The sequence below is a fragment of the Bombus vancouverensis genome, unplaced genomic scaffold (genome assembly GCF_051014615.1).
Source record: "Bombus vancouverensis nearcticus unplaced genomic scaffold, iyBomVanc1_principal scaffold0040, whole genome shotgun sequence".
Classification (NCBI taxonomy): domain Eukaryota; kingdom Metazoa; phylum Arthropoda; class Insecta; order Hymenoptera; family Apidae; genus Bombus; species Bombus vancouverensis.
In genome coordinates this window covers 352,848-376,231 of record NW_027468931.1, presented here as the reverse complement: position 1 = coordinate 376,231, position 23,384 = coordinate 352,848, and the positions used below count along the sequence as shown (strand labels likewise).

The window sequence follows — 23,384 nt, the reverse complement described above, 5'->3', positions numbered from 1 at the left end:
GTTTTTTAGCGATTTTGAAAAATTAATAAATGAATTAAAAGGTGCAGGCGCAAAAGTGAGTGAGAGGGAAAAGCTGAATTACATGATAAATACGTGTTACGTCGCGTAACACTCTACCTAGCCCAGGCCACACACCGCGGGCAAGATGGCAACCAGATGTCTTCGGATACTCACTGCGTACCCTCAATAGTCTCAAGTATCTTCCATAAATCTTAGGAATTTCCTAGTCGAGGTCCTTCAAACTGAACAAACGTCTGTTTCCAAAGCATTTCTAAAGACCTTTGTCTACTACGGCTTGACAAGGGAAAGTTGGTTTTTCTCACGTATGATGCAACTTTCCTCCCACGAACCACTTTCTCTCCAGGGCGGTTAAGACCCTTCGTTTAACCAATTAACAACGAAGACTATTTCCCTCACTTCCTTAGTCAAAATCGTCACCAACAAATCCGATGGTCCCGTGCGCTAGACACACCCATCCTTAGCTTTCCTCCGCCACAGCATCGTCTCCGAACATCACTGATTTTACATCCTTCGAACAGTCAACATCCTTCGACCGGGTTTACACCCGAAGATCAGTCAGTCTCAATCAAGCATCTCGTCAAGCGGTCAGCAATTCGAATACAGTGAGTCGACAAATCCATCAGTATACGCGATAATCCGTCTAGAGACTCAGGTCGCACTCATTCGTAGTCATCTCATAACAAATATTCATTTTGTGTTACACCGAAGTTGTTGGTTTGTGAAAATATATAATAACCTGTTAGCAACAGCGTTATCCTTCATTTAACTACCCTTATTATCCTAAACGAAATAAGGGATCGAGCGATTCGCGGCGTTGATTAGCAAATCGTAACGGGAATTTACGACTCCCGTTGGCGCGCTTCTTCGAGATCGCGTCTCCCCGCGAACGTGCGAAAACAATACGTTACCCGAAGAGTATAGCTACATAGCGGATATAATAGATGCAGTGAAAGAAGAGAAACAAACGGTAGCGTGCGTGAAGAATAAAATAGAAATAGCGGAAAAGAAAGATAAGTCTAATCGAGGAGAAATGAAAACTAATGCCTTTGCTGCAAAAAAAGAAGGATGCTTCAAATGTGGAAGAGTGGGATATTTTGCATGAGAGTGTCAAAATGGCGTCCAAGCGGGAAGCAGTAACAGTTATCGGCGTGGGTCAACACGTGGTCGCAGCAGAGGAAGAGGAAACAAAGGCAATACGAACAGGGAGCGTGGAAACTTCCATCGTCAATCAGCAGCCGGCACGAGCGAATATGGCAACTCAGGAGCAGGCACATGGATGGCAACAGCGCACGCAGCACACAGCAGCGAGATGAACGAGATAAGTGGTAACGAAATAACATGCCTATTAGATAGCGGTTGTACCGATCACATTATTAACGATGTAAATTATTTTGATAAATCTATCGACCTTAAAGAACCGGTAAATATATATTTGGGCGATAATAGATCGATAAAGGCAACAAAAGAATGAAATGTTATAAGCTATTTTGAAGCATTTGAAAAACGAAATAAAATAAATATGAATAAAGTTTTTTATGTGAAAAAAATGTCCGCAAACTTGATTAATTTCGGCAAGTTAACGGATAATAATAATATGGTTATTTCAAAAGGAAATATTGCAAAAATAATAGATGAGAACAATAAACTTACAGCTTTAGCGGTCAAAGAGAATGGTACATATAAAATGAAAAGTATATTGAAAGGAAGAAGCACTTAGTAAACAGTGGCGAACGTAGTGATGAGTAAAAAGGAAAGATGGCATAGGATGCTAGGACACGTAAATTTTAGATACTTAAATATTTTGGGCAAGTAAAGAGCAGCTAGTGACAGGCATACCGAATAAATTTGAAAAGGAATTGTTGAAATGTAAGGTGTATATAGAAAGTAAAATTCATAATTTATCTTTAAAAAATAATCGAACTAGGGCTAATGGAAATTATTCATACGGACGTGTGCGGTATCTTTAAGACTACCGGATTAAATGAAGAGAAATATTTTATTTTATTTATCGATGATTATAATAAAATAGCTAGGATCTATTGTATAAAATCAAAAGATAAGGTCTTTCATTCTCTCGTACAGTTTGTAAATGAAGTTGAGAACTTAACGGGCAAGAGGTTAAAAATATTAAGATGCGATAATGGAAGAGAATACTTAAACAATCGAATTTATAAATTTGCTAGGGATAAAGGTATCATAATAAATAATTGTCCAACCTACGTACATGAATTAAACGGGACAGCGGAAAGGTATAATAGAACAGTGATGGACATGGCGCGTTGCTTGTTAACGGAAGCGAAAGTACATAAAAAGTACTGACCGGAAATAGTATGTACAGCGGCGTACTTGAAAAATCGAAGACTAGCAAACACTGCAGAGAGAAAGACACCTTTTGAAATATTCTTCCAGAGAAAACCAAGTGTTGAAAATTTGTATCTATATGGAAGTAAAGTTTTTGTAAGAAGGCCAGAACAAAAAAGAGTTTCTAAATGGGATAAGAAGGCAGATATGGGAATTCTGTTAGGATATAGTGAAGTAGGTTAGAGAGTCCTATTAGGTGTAAAAATAACAGTAGCGACATGTAGAGGTCGTAGAAACAGACAAAAAATGTATCGGTTTTGAGGAGAATTCATTCGATGCAGTTAGCGATGCAGTTAGTAAAGATAATAATTTATTGGACAGCATGAATAAGGAAGAGTTAGAAAGTAGAGAAGATGAAAATGATAATAATTCTGAAAGCTTAAAGATTCCTAGGAGATCTACACGTAATAAGAAAACTCCAGTAAGGTATCCAGAAAAGGAAAACAGTAGTGAGATTCACGCAAATTATTGTAGAGTAGATATCCTTTGTACATTTGAGGAGGCGATTTGTTGTGAAAATAGTGAAGATTGGAAACAGGCTATGGATAAAGAAATAGAGTGTCTCTATAAAAACAAAACTTGGAAATTGGTAGAGAGGGTAAAAGGCAAAGAAGTATTAGATGTAAAATGGGTTTACACGAGAAAATCAGATGACAGGTATAAGGCTAGATTAGTGGTAAGAGGATTTCAACAAAGAAACGTAGTCGTTGATGACATATATTCTCTTCTCTTCTATCATATTGTTGTCAAAATGGATTAATCATTGAGCAAATGGATGTAAAAACTGCCTTTTTAAATGGCGAAGTAAGTTCGGAGGTATATGTAAATCAAGCAAAGGGATATGCAGACGGAACGAATAGAGTTTGTAAATTATCGAAAGCGCATTATGGGTTAAAAGAAAGTCCGAGGGACTGGTATGAGTGTTTTGATAGGTATGTGACGACATTGGATTTTAAGAAGAATAACATAGAGTTGTGCCTATATACTCATGGAGAGGGGGAAAATGTTGTTTATTTGCTAATATATGTAGACGATTTGTTAATCTGTAGTAAAAACAAAAAAAGGATACAAAATGTAAAGAAGCTATTACCTGATAAATTTAAAATGAAAGATTTAAGTGAAGTAAAAGAATATTTTGGAATAAATATAGAGTATGATTATATAAAAAATGAAATGAAACTAAGCCAAACGAAATACATTGAATCATTAGCGAACAAATATAAATTACAAAACAGCAAATTGTACTGTACACCAACGGAAACAAATTTAAAAATTGAAAACGCTGAGATAAATAGAAATGACATTGGATACAAGAACTTAATTGGTCATTGCTGTATATTAGTACAAATACCAGACCCAATATAAGTTATAGTGTGAATTATCTTAAGTAGATTTCAAGATTGTTGTAGCGAGACACATTTTAAATATGCTTTGCGAATATTGAAATATTTGTACCGAAATATTGAAATATTTAATATTAAAGATTTAAGGTTACATTAGAAAAGGAATGAAAAGTGTGAAACGATAGATTGTTATGTGGACGTTGATTGGGCAGGAGATCATTTAGATAGGAAATCTACTTCTGGATATGTAATTAAATTGTATGGAAATGTAATCGGTTGGAAATCTAAAAAACAAAGGTGTGTGACAAAAGCCTGGACGTATGCAGAGTATGTAGCTCTATCGGAAGCGGTGAGTGAATTAATGTCTATTAGAGAAATTATGAAGGTCTTCAATGTAAATCTAGACAATAACCCTGTAAAAATTTATGACGATAACTCTGGAGTGATAAGTATAGCAAAGTACGGAAATTTCACAAAAAATTCTAAACACATTGAAGTTCATTACCACTACGTTCACGAATGCTTAAAGGAAAATAAGATAAATATAATTTAAGTAGGTACAGACGAAAATACTACATAGGTTCTCTAAGAGGTTTTTCTATGTGCGATAGTCGAATCAAAGATTTGAATTTTTCGATTTGATCTACAGTGTTTATATTTTCAATAATGTTAGAAATTTGGACTGAAAACTTACCACCATTGATAAAGCATACTGGCGTTGGCTTTCCGTCGAAGTATACAATTTTTTGAACGATTTCTCCCGATGCGAGGGTTGGTTCTTGCTGCAGCAGAAGGGTATTATTATCTAATTTTAATGTTTTATTGGAGAGTTCGAATCGATATTGATTTAAACCGGGTAAGCTTAATATGCCGTCTTCTATGATAGGGAAATTATCATCTACTAAGGAAAATTCTATCTCTTTGTTGAATAAATTTAGTTTAATTTTGGAATTGGATTCGTATTTGGAATGTTCCATGGAGAATTTCTATGTGTCTGGTATTATTGTTCTTCCTGGGTAGCATCCTCGTTTAAGCAAGTTGATTCCTGCTCCCGAGTCAACGAAAAATCGCAATCCTGGTCGTCCTGGTAATTGTAGTCGTATTGTGGATAATCTTCCTGAGGTAGCATTGTTAATTCTGATTGTTCTTGAATGTGGTTTATTCCTGGAGGGGCTTTTGTTTGAGGCGGTATTCGAAAATTTTGGCATTGATTGGCAAGGTGTCTCAATCGATTGCATTTGAAACATTTCGTTTGTGGCCTTTCGTTTAATGGTCGATTTTCAAGCTTTGTAAAATTATTCATTCTTGGTTGAATGTTTTGTGTGGGTGGAGTTTTGTTATTCATGTTACTTGTAATCGTGAAGCGGTTACCTACTGGACGAGACGTCTGGTTACGATAAGATGGTGGAGTGGTTGTTTGTCGTGTCATCCGTCTGCGAGCGTTGTCTTCGCGAAAGTATTTTTCCACGTCCATTGCCTTTTTTTCTGCATCGATGATGTTTGGGGGGGGGATTAGCCAATAGCACGTGTCCTATTTCTGAATGAAGGCCTCTTACATAGTCAATCACAGAAACCATGTATAGTCGATCGTTCATCGCTCATCGAGTTAGTTCGTCTTTATATTCATTGGTAATGCTGTATTGAAGTTTGTTGAAAACACGTCGAAATCTAATGTTATAATTTTGCACGCTTTCGGTTATTCCTTGCTTTATCACTCTTAACTGATCTTGGTGTTCTCTTACTGATGCTTGAGTAGCTACGTTACGTCTTAATCCTTCGTACAGAGTTTCGAATTCGTTAATATGGATATTACGGATTGTCATTGCGGCTTTTCCTACAATTTTCTCTATTTTGATCATTTTTAATAATAACGTTTGTTCGCTACACATCATTCTCATTTCTTTTATTTCACGAATAAAATCTTCTACACTTATATCGTTTTCTCCGTTTAGTATCGGAGATACTAAACAGCTTTTAGATTTCCAGAGTTTGCAGCTGTTGGATTGGATGGTTGGACATATGTTGGTGGCTTTTGTGGCATAGGTGGAGGTGGATTAGTATCGTGTTTTAATACTGATATATTATCGTCATCGTCAGTCATCATAGAACCGAATTCAGTTGATTTTACGTTTATTTGTGGTAGTTTGACACGAGAGAGGTTTCTACCTAATATTTCCATTTCGTTAGCGCGTTTTCTATTTTCTTCGTTCGCTAATTTTAAAGCATTCTTTATTTCGTTAAATTGTTGTCGAAATTCTTCGTTCTGTCTCTGTATTAAGTCTAAAATTGCTCTGGTAGAGGAATCGAGTGATCCCGTTTTATTTTGGACTCCACTTGTAGAGGGTAAACTTGTCTCGGCTTTTGAGTCTTTCTTGTTGTTCATATTGTCTCTTCGCTAGAGTTACTAGAGAAACTAACTTTTCGCGTTCTATATTGTTTAAAAGAATTCCGACTTTTCTCACCTTGATACGTAAGTTCGTAGAATGAGGTTCCCTTGCGGTGTTTTCCTCTGTGGCGCGTTCAAATGTGTTGTTTGAGTGTCAAACTCGTTCTGTTGATTTGTTCTATGCTGACAGTGGCCCCGTTGATTTGGTCCACCGTGGTAAATTATTGGCACCAAAGTTCATAACACAAGTAGTTCGAATCCTTCGATCTTCAATAATGTCCGTAGACCGAAATCGTAACTTCGTTTACACTGAAGCGAATGGATCCTGGCAGGATCGCCAAAATGTCACGTAAAAATAATGGGAAAATAATAATAAAAAAATGTTGGGTTCTTGAACCAGAGTTCGAGGTACCTTTATTTTATAATAGGATTACAAGTGTGCGATTTGACCGTTACCGAAAGACTGAAAGACTCGATCAAGACTCAGCCCTTCTAGATGTTCGTTTATCTTATGCCTATGTGCCGAATTCATATTCCTTTGTTTTGGGAGTCGGTGTCGTGTGCAAGGCGGTTCAGGTTTCCTGAGTCTGTTGGAGATATTTGTTGACGTTACATGTACGTCAAGACTGTGTAAGTGTCACGAGGCAAAACAATAATATGAGTCGCTCTCGATTTGCATCGTTCTCTAACTCATGTGCCGCTACATACTTATATAGTTATTATTTCTTACAACCTAGCGTATGCAGTTGTGTATGGGGCCTTAGGTTCACTGTTTATAGATACTGCTAGGAATTAATCGAACGAATTCAACGCAGTCGCGTTTACAGTGTTCCGTATTATCGGAAATGCCGAATTCGCGTGGTTTCGCTTTGACGTTCGTCCACGTTGACGATTGTTCAAAGAACAACCGAGTGGCCTCCGCGTCACAGCTACGAAAGACATCGAAGCCGCGACACCCTTGAGTGACTTCCCTATCTTTTCCTAAAACCAAGGATGACGCAACTCAGGCAATCGTTACAAGCGTTCGAACTTCACATTTTCTTACCATACTATCAACAAAAAATGAAAGCTGGTTTTCAATGAGTCATTATATAATTATATGTCGGAGATGAAAAAACACCGGAGCCTTTGGAATTTTGGATAATCCCGCAACATTGTAACCTAGAGTCTACTATAGCTGTAATTGAACAATTGTAGTTATTCAATCCGATTGTAATTGTTCGAGAGTTGTGATAATGAGCTTGGGCTCGAGGCGACAGTCAGTCGCCGAACGTAGCCGCGGTCACGGGATGAACGCTTTGTCTAACAAAGGTATGGAGTAATTCTATAGATCTCCTTAAAAGAAATATTCGTGGCGACACGCGACAGTAAACATTCCAACGGTTTCTGTCCCGTGGCTCGCCACACGCAGACCCTATTCTTCGAGTAAGATGATTGCCAGATGTCGATGCGTCTCCGCAGTACATGTTCGGCTAGCCCGAGGGCCCGTTATAAATCTTAAGGTTTAGTTAACTAAAGTCCTTCAAGCAGACAAACAGTCTTTGTCCCAACTACGGGAAGATAGGGGAGACATATTTTTCAACGAACGGCGTCTCCCACTAGCAACTTTCCCTCGAGGGCGGCTAGCATCTTTTTCTAACCACCGATATGGAGATTGACCAATTAGCAGCAACGTCAATTTCCCTTACTTCCTAAACGAAGGCTTTCCTCGACGAATCCGATGATCTCGTGTCCTTAGACACACCCCATTATAGTTTTCCTCTGTGGCATCATCGGGACGGGAAGGGCATTCTTTTACGCGCTCCCGTCGACCAAAGAGTAACGTCTTTACGCTCAGCAATTATTTTTACGAGTCAGACTTAGATTCAGCGAGAACGCCCATCTGTCATCCCGTTGGCCGCGGATTCGTTATTGAACTGGAGACCACTGTCACTAGTGTCGCGGACGTCTCACCGCCGTGGTAGATTGTCAAACCTGTGTTATTCATACCTGTGTCAATAAATCGTATCTTCGTTACACCGCAACGATGGCTACCTTCAATGAAGACTCCTCAAACACCGACAACCCTATCCCCAATGTCATTCCGACATATATATCCACCGAAAATGCGCTCTTGTAGACAAACGCTCGATTCGCGTCATAGCTTTTAAAGCTTGTCGCATCTCAATCCGTTGGAAAAAGTTTTTCCTGTAGCATATTTTATTTTTACGAACCAACAAGGTCTTTGTTTATTTCCTTCTGTTTTTTGCTCCAATTTCCCCATTGTTTTTTCAAGGATAGTATTTCAGAGCCACTAGTCAAGTTTATTATAACAATAAACGTACGTTTCGGAAACATTTTGTGCTGTGAAACAGAATACACTAAAGTTAGAAGGTCACATCGATTTTCGAAAGTTTATAAATGGAGGTGTATGACAGTATCACCAGCTGTTGCTGTCCAAGTAACTCCAACATCGAAATACTACAACGATTCCAATCGAAAACGCTAAGAGCCTTAATAGACGCACCTTGGTATGTTACCAACGAAACCATCCATCGCGACCTCAAGATACCTACAGTCAAAGAGGAAATAGCAAAATATAGCGACAGATATAGCAAAAGAGTCAACAAACACCGAAACCCCCTAATCACTGGACTACTCGATACGACGGATCAGATTCGATTTCTTTTTACTACAGACATGCAAGAAATTCCGTGTTGGAGAGCGATGTTGCGAGTTCGAGTGCCTGGACCATCTGAAGAACGTTACCGGAACTGGTATAGTTTATGTCGTTGATGATAATAATTCCTCCACGACTCAGCAACAAGAGCTACTCTGGGTGATGAGCTTAATGGTGCTGTTGCGGCTATTTTAATTTTTCAACAGGGATCCAGATGGCGCCGTTGACGAAATTCTTTCATTATAAACGTCAACGATCAACATCAGCCATCAGGGAACGAAGAAGGTACGCTGTAACGTGTCTGAGTAATTATACCTCGAGGAGTACATACAGTTATGTAATGAAGATTCGTATGTGAGTGTTTGTTTTCTTATTTCTTTTCCCTTTGTTTCATTTGAATGGATTTTTGTACTCAAAGAGCGAGGTAAGATTACGTCAGATACGTTTTTACATATGCTAAAAGAATGGAAAATGATGATGATGAATCAATGACACGTAGAAAATTATAATCTATTGTATTGTTGTTATCTAATGGTGTTGTAGTTGACTGTATGGTGGATGTATCTAATGGTGTTGTAGTTGACTGTATGTTGTTCAATATTGCTATGAAACTCTTCTGATTCATTGTCACTTATACGAAGGATGGAAGTATACGAATTGGGAGAAGTCAGGTTGAGAGATGCAAGATTTATACGCTCGTTCTGTCAGTTATCCCAGTGTCTGTTACGCGATAGAAAATGAACGAACTGAATAATAAATGCATTATCGGCATGAAGATTGCTTGATGTAGGCCACCGCTTTTTTTCTATCCTTCCGATACCATTTTTCTTTTTTTTTTTTTTTTTGCGAAACACTTTGCTAGTCGTGAGAAGCAGCAATTCCCTTCTGCGAATCAATTACGGTTCACGAGAAATTGTATTATAGCCTGGAACGTATTCAAATTATCTTCAATTATTCTCGGCTGTTTCCATTTCCATTCGTCTCTTACGTAAGTACTCGTTTGATGTACGTACATAGTGAGACAATAATCGTTAACACCTTTAATGTCTTCAGTATTATAGAATAAGACGCGAAAATACGTTGAAACCTGACTTTTAGATTCGCGAGACTCTATAAGACTTCGAAAGTCTCTTGTTTCAGGCCGAATAAAAAATTGTAGATGAAGAATTACATTGCGAGGTCTGTTAAGGAAAATTTTAAATCGTATCGTTGTAATAGGATTATTTCAGCGAGGGAAATTACGTGTTGCGTGCGAAGCCACGAGCTTTCTTTCAGGCTAATATACATAATTGTCCTATCGAATTTTCCATCTAAACCGTTGCGCTCACACGTGGATTTTGCATTTCAATTTTCTTACTTACAGTCCAGTCCAGTGAGACCAAGTTAAATTTTTCAGCCCTCCGAGGTAGAATATGTTTTATAGAGAGACGTACAACGCCATGAAGGGGAGACAGATCAATAAATTGGGTTATCTTTAAATTACTGACAATCATTTCATCGACGCGGTTTCACCGACACCGAGTCCCCCGGCAACGTCTGTCAAAGCTTATTTACCGATACACTGAAATCAACCACAATCATTTTACCGACCTCTTCCTTTGCTGACAGTTATTATACTCGCTGTCATATGTTATCGTTGATTATACATCTTTATTTACAAATTCGTTCCTGTGTATAACGAAACAAAGGAAGAAACGAAAATGATACGTTTCATGACGCATTGTTAAATTATTAATTAACGAGAGTTACATATCTACATGAATGCTTTGAAATGTCAGTTATAATTCATGAAAATGGATACAAGCCATTTTACTATACATAAATAGAATTATAAAGACATGTTACGTACTAATGCTTTTACGAAATATATTTCTGTATACGTTTGACGTTTCTGTATTATTCCTTATGTGCTTTCTGCTCTTGTGTTTAGCTCGTCGGAAGTAAAAATACGTTAAGCGAATCAGCTAATCTATTCGATGGCTGATTCAATGGCTCAGTCTTCTCTTATGCAACTACCAAAAGAGAAGATAAGTCTTTGGTTATACAACATTTCATAACGTCCAAAGTAACGGGGCACTAATTAGTTGAAACTTTAAGACAGACCAGATATCAGTCATCGTCCGTAAATACATTTATTACGATCGTTTAAAGTTTAAAGAAACACCGTTATAAAGTCGTAATACGAGATAAAGCGAAGAGAAAGTAAACTGTTGGATATATGACAAAATAATTCTATTTTAAATAAGAGACTGGTCAGCGTGGTTATTTTGTTTACAAAATCAAACGAATTTAATGAATGTAATGGTAAGGAAGTAACTATAAGTGGCTGTTAAACTATTTTTATGCTTGAAAAGTAATTCGCAAAGTAATGTAAAGCAGTACTACTGAGTTGTACATAACCTCTTTCAGAATTTGTTCTTAACCTCTTGCTTCATAACTTCCTTAATTATACTCTTCAAATTTATGGACTACTTCGATGTTGTTACGAACAGAAACTGATAAAATATTAATCTTAAATATAGATTGAAATGAAAGCTTGTCACGTAAATATATATATGTACTAGTTACTCAAACTATGGATCACATAACCTATACAAAAAAAAAAAAAAAAAAAAAATTATTGTACACTATAAAGCAAGAGGTTAAATCTTTAATCTGTTAAGAATTAAATTTTTTATTGTAACTGCGAAAATTATAAAAGTACCAAGCGAAGCAAGTACGGAATATATGCGGAATATGAATCGCTCAACGAGCCAAAGAGCGGCTCAGTGACAAAATTAGTAAAGTAAAGACCACAAATATTACAACATTATATTCTACCACAAAATAATTCTCTATATAAAAAAGGTACACAACGAATCGATTTTTCACAACGATAAGAGTCAACAGAACCAATCAAGACCAGGCGAGACTCTCATAAGACAACGATATCAGAGGGATCAAATCAGCGACTTCAATCTATGTTACAGAGTATAGTTATCAAGAAAAATTGCTCTTTTCATGAAAAGTATGGTAATGATACTCTTATAATACATTGTATATCTGGCAGTCGGATGTGCCCGTGGCCATCGGAAATGTAAAGACGACGCTTTTAGAAAGTGATAGCGCCATCGCGTTTTAAAAACGCGTTAGAAGAAGGACGGTTTCGCTATCCAAGGCGAATCGAAAAGTGTGCGTGTTGCGAGAATCAGAGTTGATCGAGACGTCGAAGCATAGAGTCGTTAGAATTGAGTTGCGAGTGTTGTCGAGTGTTAGAGTTGCTAGTGAGAGAGAGTGAGAGAGAGAGAGAGAGAGAGAGAGAGTTACCAAATAGTTGTCAAGTTATTTGTTGTAAATACGAGCGTTGCATTTAGTTTTCCTGTTAATCAAACATCGTTTCTCTGTCTAACTAATATCTGTATTTTCAATCCATTATTAATAAATTATAATTAATCGGACAAAATTACACCTTTAATATATTCCGATATTACATTACCGTGATGTAATATTTATCATGCTTATTTTGTACGTAAAACGAATCGTTGGAATATTCCCGAAGCTAACGAAGCATTTCCCAAAAGTTAAACCGAAGAAATTAACGCGAATAGTTAAGTGAAATTTTTCCATTAACTTGCTGACCAACCGGCAAATAAAAAATCATAAAAATTGTTTCAATGTGTTGAGGTCACGCATAACTTCTTTTTTCATTGACGATTACCAAACAGGTAAAATTTCGAAATTGTACGAAGGCCACGTGACCAGATCGTATTGGAATTTGAAGTGCATGGAAAAAGACAACTCGAAGTACAAACCTTGAGCTGTACTACTCGAAGTACAAACGTGAACTAATGGATGCATAACGCCAAACATCCGAACAGCATCTTGGAGCCCGTCATTCTTCTGAAATAAAAGAAGTGACGAATTAAAAAGACGCAGGACTAATAATAATAAAGAAAACTTAGTTCGTATTATAAATTGAATTTACATCAGAAAAGAAGCACGATCAAGCGAAACAGATCGTAGAAATGACAAATATCATCGATATACGTTTCAGTGTAATTTCACTTTTGAAAATTATTTAGTTTAATACGATCGTATTCATCGCTCTGAAACTTTCATTGTGCTGCAATTTGTGCTGCGTCTTTTTAATTTCTCTATCTTTCTGTGTTTTCGGAAAAATTACTTGAAAGATTAAGAATTGCTTGCCTTATTTTATTTTCGATTAGTTAGGATTTGATTATTCCAGGTAAGGTTTATTGTTTATAACAGGTTTTATCACTTGTTTATTATTTAGGAGTTTGTTATTTTAGGATTAGTACCTTTTAGGATTTCTTATCCTTCGAGTTTCTGTTTCAGATATTTAGGTCTATTTCAAGATGTTTTATTACATTAGGATTATTTATTCGATTAAGATAATTTAAGAGTTTCACAATGTACAAAGAAATAATCGCGTGAAATTTAGATTTATGCTTTAAACGTATTAAACACGCGGTAATTTCAATGTCTATAGCCTCGAACGTGTTCTGATTAGTTGTGTCATTGTCTGTGACATTGAAATCACAAAAATCCATTGCAAGTGTGCTGTCATGCAATGTGGATGTAATTGGGTTTTTTGGGTATTTCCTGTATCATCTGATTTGTACAGTACTATTTTAACGCAAGGACAGGAAACTTATCATATATTTCCCGTCCATTATTTGAATCGTTGTGAAGTGTAACGAATTATATTCGATTCGAGGAGATGTTAATGAATTACCCATTTCATATGTAATTACATGGAAATAAAAATCAACAGACAACGGAATTTCCAATATTTTTTTGTTTCGTCACGTCTTTTTCATAATATATCTTTTATAGGTACGTGATCTATTAATCGTTCGAATGGAAATAATTATTCGTATAATATTCAAATGATTCTAGCCATAAAATAAATTAAAACGATACCTGTCAATGATATGCAATCTGCGTATGACGTCAACCTCGATCTATGCTTATACAAGAAATTTTATCAATCAATGACTAGATATACAATAATCAAATATTATAAAATTTCCTGAAAACCTTTAGGTGTTAATATTAAGGTGTTAATATCTTTAATATTTGCAAGTTATTGTTTAGCGCTAATTAGTTAGAATGTAACAAGTGGTGTACCAGAATTGAGATAATTAAGCCACACGAACAATCTTATTTAGATCTTTTTAATTTTTTAATTCTCTTTTGCTCCAATACTTCGTAAAATTAATCTTCGTTAGCTACTACACTTCATAGAATGACAAGAGATAATTTTTCTTATATAACGTTTCATTCATAAAATCTATCATTAAAGTATATCTTCATAAAAATATCATTCCATACTAACGGTATATTTGGTGTCATACGAGATAACAGTTACCAGTGATGACATATGTAACTTTATAAAGATATCTCGTTTTATTATATATTAAAAGAATGTACTCATTGCTGCTATATTTCAGATGAAAAAAAGGAGGCAACGATTTTACAGTAAAATCGTTCGTTCACAACTGATTCATTTACATTTCATGATAATACTGTGCATTCTGAATATGCTATGATTTGGTTTAAAATAATGAATAGTCCATTCTTGCATACTATTGCTCCGGCTTTACTTGTATTTTCGATATTGGTATAAATAGAAAGACAATTAATGTCGTTCGAGTCTATTTTCGGATCATTTATATTACGTTTAATCCATATAGTTATTATATGAGACATAGTATCGTAAAATTTGGAAGAATAAAACGTTCGTACAGGATGTACATTTTATAAGAACTCCAACAAATCTGCGTGTGCACCTAAAATACAAACCGATAGTGATTGTTCATAAGTTTATATACATTATCTAATGTCAATCGAAGGTATCAATTCTTTTTCTCCATAAGAGTACTTTTTCATTTATATGTGTTCAAAAATACATGTGTTCAACCGTGAAGCATATGTCACCTACAACGAAAAAGAGTTTTCCTATACTTAATATTTCCTTTGTATACCTATGAAAGTTTATTCTTCGCGTAGTATGAAATTATGAATAAATCTGGAATATTGTTCAATCTGAAAAGAAAAATAACTTATTGACATCATTCATTGATACGGCAGCCCTTTCTTTTAACGTGAAATAGAAAGCGAAAATTTGAAAACAGATTTTTTGGAAATTTACTTGCAAATATCGTTTTCAATATCGTGATTTTCTTCCCAATGGTACTGTACTTTCAAATTTTCCAGTATCCCTTTAAAAACAAAAAGTCGAACCTCGTTATCATTAACATAGGCATTACAAGGAAGAGAAGTATTAGAAAGCAACTCCTTTTTATTATGGATTTCTTTATAATCGTGTAAATAAGAAATTCCGGAAATTTTTTCCTCAAGAATTTAATTCTTGTGTTTTGATTGATAATTATTACACTGCATACTAACTTTTCGCATACTGTTCGCGTCTAACAATTTCCTAATAATAACTACTTCAAAATTACATATGTTCTTGCACGAATTCAAAAGTACGTATGATACAATTACAATTGATTCTAAAATAATAATTATTTAAAGATATTAAGATACTAATTAAACGTTTCACTATATTTCAAAATCTGGAACAACAAATTTTTATTTATAAAAAATGAAACTGTCTTTATATATTCTTTGTCATGATGCTATTTCTTATTACCATGTGGACATTTTTTAAAATTCATTTTGTTATCTCTACGCAATATGAAAATTCATATACTGCTTAATATTTTTTACATATTATCCATCCACCGCATGACATCTCCTGAAAAATCAAAATATTAATGTTATATTATTACAATGCTTCTTAAATTTCAATTTTTGACAAATTTGAAATCCAATATATTTTGCACAATTATTATTTATCAAAAAATTCTAAGTTAGTAACTTTCTTTTCAAATGGCAAATAACATATACTTTGACTTACCTGTAAGTTTTTGTTCCTAATCATCATTTCCTCTTATAGAACATCATTATTGTTCTCATAATTACTACCAGTGTCATAGATATTGTAGTGGCTACAACTGAATTAATAGAAAATGATAAATAACTGTGTATAACACTAACACATAACTGTGTATAACAATGACACATAACTTTTACTTACATATCAGTCGATAAGGGATTACTGTGATATCCTGTTGATGTTTCTTAAGGCACTTGATTAGCTGCGATACGGTATCATTCCTTATGGTATACTGTAGATAAGTATTTTAGAAAATAACAAGAATAAATCTAAATTATTCAGAGGTTCCAGTTTCGGCTTAGACATAAATACAGGACCATTTGCAAAGAAGAAAGGGTGCGTTTCTACAGCCTCGTTATAGTAACCATGAATACCAATCTCTGAATTACTGGTTACTAAACATAAATATCCTATAAAATTTAATATATTTCTTTAATTTTTAATACATACATGAGTTAGTAGTTCTAAATTATGAATCATCCTACCTGTGATATTACACTTTTCCTTATAATATCATCACTCAAGTGAACAACATTAAGATCATGTAAACCATGTCATCCTATCTTACTGTGAAGATACTTAGTTATGTTATCTAACATTATAAAAATATCATCAAATTCAAGTCCTTTTATTCACATCACATGGCCACGGCGATCTGGTTCTTCGTTATATAATGTTCTAAAATTTGTCGTATATATAGGATGTACAAACCGTGATATCAAGGTATCAGTTCTTCCTTCCCAAGGGACAGTTTCATTAAAATTCTGATAGAATTAAAAATTAATTATTAATATTCTAACAATCATATATGTTAAATACATTATAGTCAACGATATATACCTGAGCGAATGTAGGGGTGATTCCTTGATAATTATAAATGTCATCAGCCCACATCATTGTGCCACTTCTTTGTACTCCATTAACTAGATTAACAGCCTAAACAAACATACAAAATTTTATAGAAGCTGTACAAAATATAGTATATATGCGCAATATTGAAGCGTTTAAGGGGATATAAAGGTAATGTACATCACATACACGTGTACTCTCATGCAACAAAATACAATTAGATTTAATAGTATAAGCTCTTTTATTCATCAAAATAGATTGGAAATTTAAGTGTCTTACGAGGGTGAGTAAAAAGTTACCCGCTCTGTCGGTGTAGAATTTATTTTAAGCAATTGTCAAAAAAGACATACATCATTTTTTGACATAATCACTCAATTTCTGTATACACTTTGTCCATTTGCTGAAGGACCTTCGTATTTTCTCGTTAAAAAATGTTTTGGGCTGAGCTGCGAACCACGAATGCATCGTCGTCTTCACCTTTTCATCAGCTTTCTCGGCATCCATCTCGCACAAACTTTTTAAAACCCAAATCTGTCGTGCACTATTGCATAAGCAGAGCCGTGGCTGATTTGCAAATGATTTGCCACATTATCCAGTGTCACTCGTCTATTCCATAGAGCATAAGTTCATGAGCACGTTCGATGTTGTCATCGTGGATGTGGACGGGCGTCCAGCTGTTTTTTCATAACACTTGTGCGATCTTCTTTGAACTTTTGTGCCCATTCAAACACACTTCGTGACAAAACACTTTCTCCATAATGTGCATTAAATCTTTGATAAATATAGGCATCAAACATAACCTCCGACCACAAGAAACGAATCACAGCATCCTGCACTGTTTTCCTGCAAATCGCCATTGCAAAGCGCCATTACTCGCGCAACGGTCACAAACGAATTGACGTAACACAATGAAACCTACGCAGCAGCACTGAACAGATATTGACGTCATACGAAGAGTGCAGATGGATCAATACGGTCGACAGAAGTTTTAACTATCTGGAGTGCGGATAAATTTTTACCGAGAGTCGTATAGGAATCTATAATCTGTAAGTACACCTTTGGCTGAATGGAAATTTCTCTTACATATAGTCAAAAATGCAGAAACAGTGTATTGAATTGGAAAGTGATAAAAAATAAGCGAAGTTTCGAGGTTGCATGTGATTGCATGAGTACACAGGACGTTTTTAGCGAATAAAAAATAATTTTGAAAGACACGAGACTTATCTTGTATTTTATGCACTCTCTGTGTCCGAATCTCCAGAAGCTCTCTATCTTATGAAGTGTTTTAGATTAGCCGGAAAATTTTGTATGTACATGCAAGAAGTATACGATCTAAGTGGAATATTCCATTATTCTCTTGATACAACAGAAACGAAATTTACAGAACTTCTCAGAAAGTTGGTTTATTATTACCAAAATAATAGAATTAATATACGTTTATCATCTTTACATACCTAAGTCGTGGAGGTTTATCGTGCGTAAAAAATTAGTGTCGTTTCAAAGTTACATTTCGTACATTTTAAGCCTATAATTTGTAACGTACAAAACAATGTAAATTTGAGCTGTTTCTTATCTCCACAATAAGAAAATCCAACTTTACGTTTTTTACACAATGATATTTATGGAACAGTAATATCATATTATTGCATCGCTTGGAGAATGAAGTCAAGGTACGATGTGACCCTAGTGTAAACGCTGGGATAGCCAGCTGTGCCGCACTTATAAGCGTAAGACACAATACCTATTAAATACGAGGTTAATTCATGTTGTATCAGCAGTGGTCCGCCGCGGTCAGCCTGAAAGGATCGTTAAATTTTTAATCAAAGATACTGAAATATATCGATCGAATTGTATTGAAATTATACTTATATACAGTAATAATCTTCTATTGATTTGTGTATTGAAATACTCCAATTTATAATGTACATGTTATATGTATTTTGAGCAAAACTAAGATTAGAAGGAAATTAGATTAAATACCATAATGAGGTGTGAGAAGTGGGCAAAATTATTAAATTGTGTTTATCTATTATTTCTAATGTTTAAGACGTCGATTTGATGTTAATTCGAATTGACGTGTCTTCAGATACCGTATAGTTTGTAGTAACTCTGTAACTTAATTACCGTACAAGAATCCTCTCCACCCTGAGCATGTTCGGTGCATATTATACCATCAGTGATATCAGGTGCATTAGGAAATTTGGAATAAGCTATTTTGCATTCGGCGTTCTTAATCACTGGCATTTGTACTTCCATTAATGCATTACGTCGTGGTCGTCCTACGAAGAAAATAAGAAAGATATTTAAGACTGGAACTGTTTAATTTTATTATAAAATTGATATCACTTACTATATCTTAATGCTCCCCATCCAGCAACAAGGGGGTTATAGCCGACGAAGTTGCTCTTTCGTAGGGGCTCTTTCGTACAAATGGGATATACGTACCCTGAAAAATAAAAAAATAAATGAAAATGCAGGAAACGAATGACCAAAAGTATGAGAAAGAATTGTACACGCTTTATGACACAATATATGTGTACAGTAAGAAATTTCAGGATATGATACTTCAGTAATACTCAATAGCATATATATATATATATATATATATATATATTTGAGGAGTTACTCGAAAATGGCACCTCCTCCACCAATCTAAGAATGGCAATATTATGATTGTGTATGTTTTCTATTCCATCCATATGTGCACAATGTGCTGCGGTCAAAACAAACCTAACCCCGTTGAGAGGGTACCGATCAAACTAGGGAGGTGTGGTTGAAGTTCCCATCTTATTTCGTCTCGGTGGCTAGTTGTTCGGGTTTCTCGAGATCGGGTTGAATTGGCAGTGGGACAAGCCTTTTGACGCCCCGATCCAAAATGCTCTTTGCCGTCTGAACTGTAGCTGTCCGGATGACACCATCGGCGCCTGGATGAACCTTGATAACTCGGCCCAGAGGCCAATGCATGGAGGGAACGTTGTCCTCTCTGAGGATGACGATTGTGCCCTTTTGGATGCTGTGTCCACCCTTGTTCCATTTATTGCGGTTGGTTAGCTCGTTCAAATACTCCTTATGCCAGCGGTTCCAAAAATGTTGTTTAAGCTGTTGGATATGCTGCCATTTGGAGAGTCGGTTCGATGGAATGTCTCTGAAATCTCGATCACGTAAGCACATTAATGAATCGCTAATGAGGAAATGTCCGGGAGTGAGGGCTAGGAGATCATTTGGATCGGTGGAGATAGGAGTTAGCGGGCGGGAATTGAGGACTGCTTCTATTTCTATGATAAGAGTATTACGGTGTTAAGCTCATATGTTTCTGTTTCTCCACTCGCGCTGCGCCATAATATCCTTTGATATTTCCGATCCTCTGGTCGTACGAGGAATTGCCGATACATTTTCTCGATGTCGCCAGTGAGTACGTACTGATGAGCGCGGAATCTAATTAATGTACAAAATAAATTGTGAATTGATTCGAGAATATAGGATTTCCCCATTTCCATGATTATCGTGATTTTTGTATAAATATATTTTTTAAGATACTAATAATTAGGTAGTTATAAATTAGTATTATCAATTATTTTGCATTTATAATTCCGCCTCTAGTATATGTGTTAATTGAAAACTAACTTTATGTTTCAAAAAGTACTAGCAAAGTCGTTGAGTAACAAGCCACTGATGCTAACACAAATAGCATTGTCGTAATTAAATATTTCTAAATATTCATTTTTCATTTTGAACCTGTAGAAACAATTTATTATATATACTATTAGCTAAGTAATTGCATATTTAATTAAGTCGAAATATAAAGCTTAGTTATTTTAATAATTTAAAAAATAAAAAACTGACAAACATTTCAATTTAATTTATGGTTGGAACAAAAGACAGTTATTTTTCATTAATTGAAATATTGCAATGCAGAGTACTTTCCAAAATACGCCGAGAGTATTCCTGATGGTGAAACGAGCGTTGCTTCATCTAACGCAGCTAAAGAAAACAACATCTATGTAGTTGGTGGTACGATGCCTGAAATAGAGGGCGATAAATTGTACAATACCTGTACTATTTGGGGTCCCGATGGAACTTTGATAGCAAAGCACCGAAAGGTAAGTAATATATTCCTTTATGGCTTTGAATTTGAAAATATTGGGGTGAAGAAAGTGACTCTATCTAGGAATAATTTAGGAATATACATATGTACATACGTATACTATAACCAATTCTATAATTTACGGTTTATAAAATACGTTATGATACGGGAAACGCCCATTTTTGTTGTAATGTGTTTGTTGTTGTATAAATTTTTCACATACTTAAAATATTATTATACTTATTTTTTCTCCTTTTTAAACATTATTAAATGATAAGATTTTTTAATAAAAGAAAGTGATAAAAACGCTGTCAGTTATTAAATAAAAAATAATTAAAGTTTAGGAGTTGGTAACTTTGATATTAAATTACAAAAGTTGCAGCAATAGAATTAGCGACCACATTTTTATGTTATTAGGTACATCTATTCGACATCGACATTCCTAATAAGATTACTTTTCGAGAGAGTGATTCACTCAGTCCTGGTAACTCCCTAACGATGTGAAGGGCTGCAAAATAGGTATTGGCATTTGCTATGATATTAGATTCGAGGAAATGGCACGCATTTATCGGAACAAAGGTACAGTAACTTAATCGATCAATACTTAACTAGCAAAAAATTAAATATCTTTCTTAAATATATTCTATATAAAATTAATATAATCTGCAACTCTGTATAAAAAGAAGCTTAATTTAAAAAACCAGTATATTTGCTGAAAATGAAACAAATAAAAGAATTAAAAGCACAATAAGAGGACTGTCCTCGCATATTCAGAAATGATGGAATGTGAACCGTGCAACTACGAAGTTAATTGGTATTCGGTGGCTTCATATTTCCTGCTTCTCTGGGTTAGGTTGCCAAATGCTGATATATCCAGCGGCATTCAATATGACCACTGGACCACTGCACTGGTCATTACTTCAGCGTTTCAGAGCGAATGATAATCAATTATACGTTACCTGCATATCACCGGCTCGTGTTCCTTAAGCAAGTTACGTCGCATGGGGACATACACAGTTGACCAATCCCTGGGGAAAGATTCTTTACGATTTGGAAACTCAAGAGAATATGGCAGTCACCGATATCGGTAATTTACAGCTTAAAATTAAAAGCGAGAGATCCATGATGTAATTAATTTTTAGTCTCGTTAATTTATCGATTTAGCCATCTTCCTCTGTATTTGTTGAATTTATTAGTAAGCATTACTTATTACTTCGTATGTTTCTTTTTTCTATCAGATCTAAAAGTTGTTGAGGAAGTAAGGGCTCAGATACCTACATTTTCTCAGAGACGTACAGATTTGTACGACACTGTCTGTAAGAAGGAGTAACTCTACACTAAAACAGAAAATGTTTTTTTATAATATTTCTACTACAATATCCCTTTTTTGTGAATTATTACTAATTTCTTATCATTTGTACTAAACGAATGACTCAATTAAGAAAACCAAAACGTTATAAATAATAATCTGTATATCTTGTGTATCAACATGTAATTGGATATTATAATAATATAGGAATGCTATAATAATATAGGATAATAATATAGGAGAATAATAATATAGAAAAAAATACATGCTTTTAAACAGCTTTAATATCGATCACATAAATTGTTATAATTCACAATGATTACGCATACATAAAAGACCCCTTGATAGTAAAATTTACGATCAAAAGGCAATTACGTATCGTTTAACAACATTTAATTTATAACACCTTTTAAACATTTAGACAGATTAACACATAACACTTCTTATATATAAACATCAATTCGAAGTTATCAGCTTGGAGAAATTGGTCGATTAATACCTGTAGATTGTCTGTCTCGATGAAAGACTTAAAGAGAGCAAAAACATGATAATGCCGCTAATATAATATTCCTTCTTTCTTGTATCTGTCTGCCTCTCAGGTCGTTTTACTAATTACAATAAGTAATTTCGACTTCTTTGCGCTCTCTTTTAACGCATTCGAGACCGAAAGAAATTCATATCAGTCAGTAGGCAAGGGTATAATATACATATTTTATATATAACTTATGTAGTAATGTATATATCATGTTAGTTTCATATTTTTTTCAATATAGAATTATTATATATATATATATATATATATATATATATATATATATATATATAACTGTACATAATACATTATAGAATAACATAGTATATAATTTTATATTTTAAAAATATGAGGCATACTATTTAAGATTGTCATCGATTTAAAATCAAAGTATGAAAAGGATACCCTGGAGAGAGTAAAACACAGAATCATTCCAACTAAACATTCAGATCGTACCGACACCTAGGTATCGTCTTACAATTAAATCTCGGTCTCGAATGGATTAAAATGAAATACATACTTGCAGCTTCAACGTCTTCAATATCGAGGAGATTCAAACTTTACAAATAAAAACGGCCTGTTCCCCTTTCCACGACAGACTCTCATACCATATCCGCTCTTATCCAGGCTTTTACTTGAAACCAGCAATGCGTTCATTTACAATTTAAATTTACCCGGACCATCCACTGAATCGTCAGCCCTTTATAAATATATAATGAACCCAGAACATGTGCCTGTGCCCCTGGTATCGACGCTTGTGATGTTCGTACCGGAACCTTCGCACAATTTCAATTTGTCACGCGTGAACATCGATTCTTCCAGGGGTCACAGCTTTATGCGGCTAAATCCTTTAGAACGATTAAAATGATACTAATG

At 34.9% G+C, this 23,384-nt stretch overlaps 1 protein-coding gene and 1 long non-coding RNA gene across 4 annotated transcripts; both read right to left on the bottom strand.

Moving 5' to 3' along the window:
- Positions 1–13,931: 13,931 nt before the first annotated feature.
- LOC143304580 (uncharacterized) lies at positions 13,932–17,420 on the bottom strand. Of its 3 annotated transcripts, XR_013061251.1 has the most exons (7): positions 16,883–17,420; positions 16,575–16,670; positions 16,220–16,498; positions 15,876–16,144; positions 15,696–15,792; positions 14,925–15,533; positions 13,932–14,818 (listed from the first exon to the last, which is right to left on the bottom strand). It is a non-coding gene; the product is annotated as an uncharacterized LOC143304580 (long non-coding RNA). The 3 variants fall into 3 exon arrangements; XR_013061250.1 differs by having other exon boundaries at positions 13,932–15,533; positions 16,863–17,392; XR_013061249.1 differs by having other exon boundaries at positions 13,932–15,533; positions 16,883–17,389.
- Positions 17,421–18,763: 1,343 nt separating this feature from the next.
- On the bottom strand, positions 18,764–20,041 carry LOC143304569 (uncharacterized). The gene is made up of 2 exons (XM_076627043.1): positions 19,314–20,041; positions 18,764–19,029 (listed from the first exon to the last, which is right to left on the bottom strand). The coding sequence occupies exons 1-2, from the start codon at positions 19,615–19,617 to the stop codon at positions 18,926–18,928; spliced, it is 408 nt and encodes a 135-aa protein (XP_076483158.1). The 5' UTR covers positions 19,618–20,041; the 3' UTR covers positions 18,764–18,925.
- Between the last annotated feature and the right edge of the window lie 3,343 nt (positions 20,042–23,384).